The sequence below is a fragment of the Dreissena polymorpha genome, chromosome 3 (assembly GCF_020536995.1).
Source record: "Dreissena polymorpha isolate Duluth1 chromosome 3, UMN_Dpol_1.0, whole genome shotgun sequence".
Lineage (NCBI taxonomy): Eukaryota > Metazoa > Mollusca > Bivalvia > Myida > Dreissenidae > Dreissena > Dreissena polymorpha.
The window spans coordinates 14,370,333-14,381,415 of NC_068357.1; the positions used below are offsets into that span (position 1 = coordinate 14,370,333).

Here is an 11,083-nt window from a genome sequence, read left to right on the forward strand (position 1 = left end):
AACAAGGAAAATAATCGATCAAGTTTAAGTCATGAAATGATATGATACGACTGTTAAATCATATATCGTGTATTGGCACCACCTCCTGTTCTTAGCGCAACCTCCTTTGCAATGGGTACATCTCTTTTAAATAAAGATGAAATTGTTCTATTTGATACACGCAAATCATATGTTTTTGTTAATGCAGCAACTTGTTTATGTTGAAAGCATGCAGTTTTATGTCATTAGCGATTAAATTGGAGGGAAATTTGCCCGTAACACATGCAAAAAAACATCGATTTGCTTTTTTAAACTCCACAGTATAACACCTTATAACGGTCCTCGGCGCTCCAAAATGGGTATTGGTTGTATGTTTATTTACATTTTTTATTGAATTAATCCTCGCTGAATTGCACTACATGTGCCGATTTTTTAAATAATACAAAATATGTTCAATACACATAAAACCTACCGACTATGTTGAATTATCCGCATGTTTTTACAAACTTCCATTTATTCGCATTGAATATTCAGTGCTAGTTATATCTCTTAACCTTTCAAAATATCAATAACATGTGTTGGTGTTCGTCAATAATCAATGTTTCATGCATGTCAAACAAGAAGCGGTATCAACGCATGACATTTGATTTTATTTCAACGGATCTTATATAATTTACAACTACCAAAACACCGTTGCCTATTTCGAACAGCACGTATACAACATGGTCGGAGCTTGTGTTCTTATATAAAATCATCAATGAAATTTAACTTTACACGTGAAAACGCCGCTGCAACGTAATCAAAATCCTGGCAATAGTTGCCTTCAGGTGCGAGTCAATAGGAGCTACAATCTCAGTGCGGGCATTGAAACGTGATTGAACAAACTAAAAATGTTGTATGGCGACACAGCGAACCAATGTAACATAGATAATCTATTGACAAAACATAAATCGTTAAAATAAGTTGTGAAAGAACAAGTGTTACAGGGCACACACATCATGGATAAACTCAACTTGTCAGCGCTGCAACATGATAGTATGAACTGGATATAGTATTGACGACTCCTCGCTCAGAGAGCACTTTCACCAACCTCGGCGTATCAGACCGGAAGAGGTAACGGTGGCCCTTCCCGTCTGGGTGACCCAGTCTGCCGTCACTCCCGCAGCCCCACGTGAAAATGCGTCCGGAGGAACTCACAGCAGCGCTGTGTATTCCACCGGCTGCCACGTGACGTATTTTTTCATTACTGAAGTGTTCTTGTGGTATCTGCATCGCGGTGAACCTGGATATTTGGTCCCCGAGTCCTAGTTTACCTTTATAACCATCACCACACGAAAACACATGGCCATCTGCGTCTAGAAACAACGTGTGTCCGTGTTTTTCACCTACGCTGCAGCTCACTTCGACAATTTTACAATCGTGATGGAATGTTTTGACTAACGTTGGAACAAATGTTGTTCCTAAGTGACCTTGACCGTGACCCAGTGCTCCATCTTGACCTCTACCAAACGAATAGACGCCTTTATCGGTAACAGCGGCACAGTGCGAAAATCCGGCGCTCATGAACAATACGCGTGCGACATCAGCCTCGAACTGACAAATCAAGGTTGGGTTTGTCCTTGGCAACTCGTCTCCGTGACCCAAGACGCCATGGCGCCCGCACCCCCACGAATACGGCACCCCGTCAGTAGTCCATAGTAAGGTGAAGTTGTTTCCGCACGACACACCGGCCACCTTCATGGTGAAAGGGCCTGGTAGAAGGGTTGGTATAGAAAGGTGCGGAACATCACCAGACCCCAGCACGCCATTGCTTCTATTGAAGCCCCAGGTATAGAGCTCGCCTTCGTTAGAGATCGCTGCACCGTGCCAGTTTCCGCAAGAAACCTGCATATAAACACCATACGAAAAATATTCACATGTTTAATACATATAACAACTTTAATTGTAACGTACACTGGTGTTAGAAAAGTGTGTCCTTTCTCTTTCGTTCAAATTAAACGCTGCGGAAATATTGCCAACAGTCTTATGTAAGGTACACTGGTGTTAGAAAAGTGTGTCCTTTCTCTTTCGTTCAAATTAAACGCTGCGGAAATATTGCCAACAGTCTTAAAAAAACGATGTTTACACAAAACTCCCCAGTTCACGTGTATACATTTGTCGCCCCTTATATGTCTTTTGTTTTGCCTACTTTTCATGGTAAGAAGGGCGTTGGTCCGTCCGTATATAGATCATTTCGATTTCTTCACACGATACGTCGAAATTGTTTGTTCATATTATCACAGCGATTTTTTTCCCAATTGGGATAAGAAACGGTACCGCTCTAATTGGCAAAATAAACGAGAAAAAAAAACACATGAAATATGGAAAATTCGCGTCGTGACATTTTCAGATTTGGAATTATGTTGTTTTTCAATAGATTGGTACTTAATTGCACAAGCACATTTAAATACTCTTTTACACGCCTCTTTGCTCGCAATGCTGAGCTTCAGACCTATTTTTGTTAACCTTGAAGATAACAAAAAGTGCATTGACGAAACTTTTCTTCCTTTTGGGATTTTTTTTCAGGTGCCAATTGGGAATTTAGCAAGTTTTCCTCATTTGGGAAAGTACCTTTTACCGCTAATTTATAAAGAAGGAAAAATCGCTGAGATTTAAGTTGCTATACTGGTTACTTGAAAAGAAAGATAGGTCAAGGTCACAGAGACGCGTACCATGAAATTCGTTTAAGCATGAAATCTAGGGAACACATTTAGATATAATAATCGAAATGTGTACGCCGCGTGGTTACTTCAAATTAAAGCAAGATGCCTATTAACTCAAATTTAAGTTCAAAAGATCAAATATCAAGGTCACATGAGCTTTTCTCAAGGTATGGATATAAAGAACGGTTTGATCTTATATAAAAGTCAATACGTTGTTTACAAGGGATAAAAGGGAAAAGCCGATAGCTTTTGAAATCAGCATATCAAATGCCAAAGTAACAGTTGCCGTTTCCATAACAAAAGTTGGAGAAATTTTTAACGTAGTACATGTATCATCATTTAGCCACGAATCATAATTATATTAATTACGCTGGTTAAGGAAAGATTAATAATAATAATAATAATAATAACTTTATTTCATGAAGAATTCACATTAAGAAATAATTTCTTTTTTACAATGTGGTCTTCAGTAACAAAACACAAGTATACATATTGAAACATGGATACGAACATACAAAAGAAAAAAGAAAATTAACTATACAGTTAAATGTTTTATCCCACTTTAACAGCGAATTCGGTTGATTAAAGTCCCGTTGATTAAATATCATCTATAATCAACGGCAGGAAATGACGTCAATATTTCGACGAAATGACGTCATAAATCCATCGAAATTATCCAGTCAAACTAATTCTGTTTAACTAAAAAGGTTTACTAAATTAAAATTGGGATAAATATAATAATAGATTAGTGTTGATTATAGATCAGGTTCATCATGCTCGGCACGAAAACGAAAAAGCACTCGCCAAGGCTCGTGCTTTTTGTTTTCTAAGCCTCGCATGATAAACCTGATCTATAATCAAAACCAACCCATTATTCTCTATATAATGACTTCCTTATCAATTTCGACGACGAAGATGACGACGACGATGATAATGATGACGATGATGAGTATGATAATACAAAATATGCAAAAGCTGATACAAAAATCAATCTTACAAAAATCAATCTTTCAAAATAAATCACATCAGACACATCACAACAAAGTATTTACATAGAAAAATTAAAAAACAAAATGAGCATATATATATATATATATATATATATATATATATATATATATATATATATATATATATATATATATCAATGATTTGTTTGTAGGTATTTTTCAAAATTTATTTTGAATGTAGTATTCGAAGACACTTCTCATATTTGATATTAAGAGAATAAAGGTCAATATCACAGGGGCTTATAAAAAAAACATTTAAATCAAACAAACAACTGTTAACTGTATCCGTATTGTTACAAAATAGAAAGCTTCGACTTAAACATTTCTGCTCATAAAATAATATACACGGGCAATACCTAAACTGCACTCATTAATTTACTACCTAGTTCTGGCTACCATAACTTTAAATGTCGCTTTTTATGATTTTTGACTATTTATATAATGTACAGGTCTGTCAATACTATATAAACTGTACGCTGAAGTTTCTTTAGCTATTTACTACCAAGTATAAATTAGTCTACAATATAACACCGGATAACGGAACGCCATTTCAGAAAGTGTTAAATCTACCTATCAGTTGTTCCGTCTAGAGAAATTAGACGTTGAAAGCGAAGGGAGACATGTTCACATTGGAAAATTACGAATAAAAGTATCAAAATATTCGCAAAAGACCAAACGTGTTGAGCTGATAGTATATGGAAACTCACCGAATGTATGGCTACGTCTTTCCCATTCTTCCTAATCCTTACTCGCACAGGTGTCCGTCTGTCCGTCTCATCCCCGGTCCCCAATCGTCCGTACTTTCCGCATCCGAACGTATATAGCGCCCCGCTATCGGTGACGACTGCTGTGTAGTGTCCACCGCACTGGACCGCTCTACAGCGTTCACGTAGTTTAACTTCCACAGGCGTGTGAGCTATTTCCGTTTGTCCGTTACCGAGTTGACCCAGTTTACCAAAACCCCACACATAAACAGACATAATTGCCCGTAATTGTCACGGAACATAATTTTATTATAATAACTATGTGCTGTTATAGCACATGAAGTTTTGTCTGGCTAAATGTTGATATATTGCGTTTCTTGTATAAATTACTTGTTTTAATCTCGGGTATACATATGAAATTCGTAAACACAAAATATGAATAACGCCAGTCATAGCTATATATAGGAACCAATGGAGAAAGTCGCCTATTTTTAAACGATAAATGTGGTTTGTTATTTTACGGATCGTTTTTCGTTATTTTTTGTGTATATAGAGAGGTGAGTTTAATGCGAGTAAACACATTTACTAGCCCACAACGTATACACTTCGATCCGTTTGTATTAATTAAATTCAGCTGTCTCTCTGTATTGTCAATCTGTACTGTAATTAAGGCGGCAGGGACACGTGTGCATTTTTTAATGTAAGTCGTTCCCACGACTAATTAACTAGTTCCTGCGACATAATAACTCGCTTCAACGACTAATTAACTTACAATTACGATTCACAAAGTTGAGGAAACTATGAGTTACTATGTCTTGGAACGAAATAAATAAAAATAAGCGCCTTTCACATCTGGACCATATGTAACAAAGCCATGTCATGGTAATATGCCTCGTTGTAATTACCGATGTCGGGCCGATATACATACCGATGTCGGGCCAACATTGCGCCGTGTTGCACTCCCGTTGTCGGGCCGATGTAATTACCGATGTCGGGCCGATATTGAAATAAATATCGGGCCGATATCGGACCGATTTAAAATGTTTGCTGGGTTAGTAGCTTTCAATGTTAAGGCTGCAGTACTCCTTACTGATAAAATTACACTACTCGCAACTTTAGGACCAAATTTTTATTATAGCCGCAATTTACAGCTATTTGTTTCTTAATAAAAGACAATCTATTTTGGTGTGTATCTATTTAGTTTTTAATAGGAACTGTTCAATTGTTTGTGTTCTTGTGCTGTAGGGGTACTCGGTGTATCCTCACCCCCGGGTACAAACCCCGCCTATCCGGTATGGTGACCACCCAATCAAGCCCCGAAGTGCAGGGACAGGTAATTGAACCCGTTTTTCGAGGTGTAAATTGTGTGTTCCAACCACTGCGCATACGGGCCATCCAGATGCATTGTTATCCAATGTTTATGAGGTCTTTCCGCGCCAGGGGCTGCTGTGATGACCCATTTACCTAATTAACTAACAAGACTCGCGGATTTGACTAACAGAGAAAATTAATTTCCAGCTATTTCGGTTTTGCACTGATATATTCTTGTTATATTCTGCAATATACCCGGAAGGAACCCAACTTGTCCGATATGGTGACCACTTATCACGCTGGCGTGCGCCAGCTGCGGGGATTGAACCCGGGTCGCGTATGTGATAAGCGTGTGTACAAACCACTGCGCTAACAGACAGTCAACATCCGGAACTCGAAAAGTATGAGCCTCGCTCTGAAAACGCGGTTTTAATGCATTCGCCACACAGGCTAATCAGGGACGACGCTTTCCGCCTAAACCTTCGCTAAGAATAGACTCTCTTAACGAAATTTAACGTACATCGGAAAGTATCGTTCCCGATTAGCTGTTCGGACTGCACAGGCTTATCTGGGACGACACTTTACGCACATGCAATAAGCCCCGTTTCCGCAGAGCGAGGTTCATATGGGTTCCGACTAAGCTACCAAGTGACTGAATTAAGCGATGAGATCCTCGGCTTCAATGTATCGTTTGTACTCAGGTTCGATCCTTAATACAGTTCTTCTGAACCACATACAACGTTCAGCTTTTATGTTACTATAACAGTTTTTGTGAAAAGCCGTATTTATTTCTAAAAAGCTTAGTAAAAACATTACGCGAGAGATTTAACCCGGCCCCATTCATTTTTACCCATTTTACGCCATTGTCCGTAATGAAATCAGGGAATATCAACAAAAAATCCCAGCCCAATTCATATCTTAAACAATAGAGCGAATTATTAATTTCTTTGTTCAGTTACTTTTAAGCTGTCGGTTTATGTCAATTTCGACCGGTAAAAACATGAATATATTCAGATGTCTTGAAATATCCTTATCAATAATGCAACAAATTAAGTATATAAATTTAAAGTCGGCTACGAAACTCAACGGGAGATACATGAACGCCATGTTTAAATAATCGAATATTGATAAATAAGCAAACTCCGTATGAACAAACTCCGAGATTTAATAATTAACCCATTTATGCCTAGCGTCTAGAAAAAAAGGCCTTGGCAAACAGCGTAGACCCAGCTGAGACGCCGCATGATGCGGCGTCTCATCATGGTCTGCACTGTTTGCTAAAAGGAATTTCTGTAAGAAATATTCTAAAAATAGAAATAAATATACTAGACATCCCTAATTTTGGAAATAAATTGATCCAATTTAGAAGGATGGAAGAGTCCACTTGGCATAAATGGGTTAAATTAAGGGCCGATGGCGACCCCGTTCTACAACAGACAACAACTTCTTCCATTAAAGATGAAATTTCTGAAATGCAATACATTGCACTGAAAAATCCTCAGTAGCGGAACAAAATAATTAAATGATTAAATATTTATATGGTTATTTCCGCTTCCTTATTTGAAATTATGATTATGCCGTTGTGTCAACTTCTTATTCGAGCGTGAAAACGAATAAACGGATCATAAAATAGTTCGTCAACAATGGTTTATATCCATTCATTCTTGAAGAGCATACGCAAGCATTCAATTGTATTCCATGATTTGCAAGTGTTTCTATAGCGCTGTTGACGACATAGTTATACAATTTTTTCAGCGTTTGCTTTAACCCATTTATGCCTAGTGGACTCTCCCATCCTTCTAAATTGGACAATTTAGTTCCAAAATTAGGAATGTCTAGTATATTTATTTCTATATTTAGAATATTTTCTTACAGAAATTCGTTTAAGCAAACAGCGCAGACCCTGATGAGACGCCGCATCATGCGGCGTCTCATCTGGGTCTTCGCTGTTTGGCAAGGCCTTTTTTCTAGACGCTAGGCATAAATGAGTTAAGATTATACGTACGTATAATAAATCTAGGCTAAAACAAGAACTTTTATATCTATGTAAAACTTCGGTTATTATTTTAATGCTAACATGCTAAGCATTTTAATTTCGAATTATGATATTTTAAATTATATAATTAAATTTGTTCATTTAAATATCCCAATATTCCTATCTTGAAATAAATGTTCATCTGACATAACATTTCAAGTAAAGATGGTAGCATCTTGCATATATTTATAAGATTCGTTACACTACATATATTTTAACTTCAATATTAAATATGCGTGTAATATATTAATAATTATTAAATGTATTTTTTTAACTGAACACATTATGTATATCTTGCATGATCGCAATAATTAAATATAATTAGAATAAATACGCTATTTTAAATATCCGTATTAGCCAAATACATGTATTCACTCGAAAACATCTGTTTGAATAACTCATATTATAAGAATGGATATGTATCGAAACAATTTAAGTTTCGCAACTCGCCTTCACAAAAATGTCGTGAGTTTAACAGTAGCATTACTTTCCGAAAGCCACCATTCTCAATATAATCTCTAGGAGAATTATATCAGATCTTCTTACCAACAGGTATAGTGAACATATAACATATGAGTCGTGTTCTGAGAAAACTGGGCATAATGCATGTGCGTAGAGTGTCTTCCCGGATTAGCCTGTGCAGTCCGCACAGGCTAATCAGGGACGACACTTTCCGCCTTAAATTGGATTTTTACTAAGAAGAGACTTTATTTAAAACAAAAATGTCATAAAAGCGGAAAGTGTCGTCCCTGATTAGCCTGTGCGGTCTGCACAGGCTAATCCGGGACGACACTTTACGCACATGCATTATGCCCAGTCTTCACAGAACGCGACACATTTAATAAATCATAGGAACGCATAATTTTAAAGCAGAGTAAAGCTGGCAAAATTATGCGCAAGTATTGATGAATATTCAGATCGTAATTGATTGTCCTTGGTCTTATTTTGTAATATAATAAGTTGATTCGCATTGAAAGAATTGAAACAGTGTGTGTGAATAATATTGTGACATTAACTTTCCAATACTAGAACAATAAGTTTATGGTACAGTATTTTAAAGCTGAGAAGCAATTGTGGGGAAATTTTAGCCGCGCTCTTAAAAAACGGGACTTCATGCATGTGCGCCAAGTATCTTCCCAGATTAGTGATGACTGCACATGCTTATCTGGGACGATACTTTACGCACATTAATTTAGCCCCTTTTTCCCAGAGCGAGGCTCGTTGTGTTTGCATGCGCTGCATGATCAATGAAAGGTAACGTGTGCGCGACTGGGTGTAATGCATTCAACGATCACGATTTTATATTGTGTAAACGATTCCTTTTTACGAAAAATGAAACGCAATTATTCAGATGAATTACGGGTTCACAGTAGCTTATAATCAGATGTAAAATATAAAAGTCATTAAGATGTTTTAGTGTTTATCCCTATGTCTGTAATAACTCAACTTATTACCGTACACGGGTTGTTAATCTATGTAGTAAATGGTTCCACAATTAGTGTTCAGATTAAACTTATTTACTTAGTTCGAATGTTTTTCGAACGCCATCGAGTCCGTTTTCTGGGTATATTTGGTGTCTTTTGGTGACACTTAATAGGGGTATTCCACTACGACCCGATTCCCCACGATTTTTCCCGATTTCCAATATTTTGAGGTCGGAGACATTCGTAACTCAATCGGCGACAATCTGAACGCATCGGACAGTGGGCTACACCACACCGTCGATATGGCGGAATTGTCCGAGGTGTCCCGATTGAATCGGCGAAGGTCCTAACTCATTCGTAGCTAGTCGCGGGCGAGTCGTGAGCTCCCAAAAAATCGCGGCCAGTTTTTACACGTGTTTAAAATTTGACCAAGACCTCCAAGACTGAATTTAATCGCAGTTGACTCGTAACAGTGTCGTAGTGCGTTCTTGGGCGTTGTAATGGAATCTTAGGTAATTCGCGACTCAATCGGGGAATCGGTGATCACGTGATCTGTCTACGAATCATTTACGACTTTGTCAAGACTCTCAGGAGTTCACCCCGATTGAGTTGCGAGCCCGCTAAGATTCTCGCGATTTAGTTACGAAACAGTTACAATTTTGTAAAGAATGATAAAGAAATAATATTTTTCCATCATGTTTTGTTGTCGAATAACCCACAGTTAGGAGTATAGATGCGTAGGAATTAAATCACGAATGCGGAGCACGAGTGCTTTGATAACACGAATCTATACTCCTTACTGTGGGTTATTCGACAGCAAGCCATCATAGAAAAATATTATTTCTATTCTTTCACGATTCTGATTGATTTGCTTCAAGCTTTTGGACGTGAACTATATTTTTCGATACTCCGCCCTTCATAGTACAAAGTTCACTATTTAGTGACGTCATTGAATTGTACAAACATTTGACGTCGTTTTCATTCATAAATATTTTGCAACTTACGTCACTTTCATTGAGAACAACACTCATAGAAACTAAATGACGTCACATGTGTTAATTCTTCTGAAAAGCTGACATGCTATAAATGTTTTCTTAATTACGTTTCTTAACAAACAAATTCTTAGCAGGCGTCGTCATGCCACTTATCACCAAATATACAATTTGTTGTTTCATTACATGTATATACGTACTACATTTTTTTACATTTCTTTAAGAGAGGGATTAAAGCACGTGCATTTTACTGCAATATTTTCTTTATTTATTCGGAACTATTTTCGAAACATTAAGCTCCGCCCATAATTTATTGCAGAATAACCCACACTTTATTTCCTTCTTTGTCTATAGAAAACAAGTCGCGTGCCGTGTTAGAATCAAGATCAGTAGATATTGACGCCGAATTCATGGGTGCGTTCGGTGAGGTCCTAGCTTAGTCGTGACCGATCTGCATCGTTCGTAGTACAGTCGCAGTAGATTCTTACACATCGTAGTAAAGTCGCGACCCTATTCGCAAGACTTCAACCGAACCCCGAGATTCGTCGTAACTCAATCTTACCACTGTCGTAACTGAATCGCAGACTGTCACGAGTCTTCCCGATTCAATAAATGTGAGAAATCGAAGCGAATCGTGGGCTTGTTTTCGTAGTGGAATAGGGAAAATAAGGCGAACAAAATATTCATTACGCCACGGCTACCTTAACCCATTTACGCCTTGTGGACTCTCCGATCCTTCTAAATTGGATCAATTTATTTCCAAAATTAGGGATGTGTTGTATATTTATTTCTATATTTAAAATATTTCCTACAGAAATCCTTTAAGCGAACAGTGCAGACCCTGATGAGACGCCGCCTGATGCGGCGTCTCACCTGGGTCTGCGCTGTTTGCCAAGGCCTTTTTTTCTAGACGCTAGGCATATATG

At 37.7% G+C, this 11,083-nt stretch overlaps 1 protein-coding gene across 1 annotated transcript; it reads right to left on the reverse strand.

Moving 5' to 3' along the window:
* Nucleotides 1-610: 610 nt before the first annotated feature.
* On the reverse strand, nucleotides 611-4,844 carry LOC127873075 (uncharacterized). The gene is made up of 2 exons (XM_052416659.1): nucleotides 4,399-4,844; nucleotides 611-1,863 (listed from the first exon to the last, which is right to left on the reverse strand). Exons 1-2 carry the CDS (start codon nucleotides 4,669-4,671, stop codon nucleotides 988-990), a joined length of 1,149 nt encoding a protein of 382 aa, XP_052272619.1. The 5' UTR covers nucleotides 4,672-4,844; the 3' UTR covers nucleotides 611-987.
* Nucleotides 4,845-11,083: the final 6,239 nt, after the last annotated feature.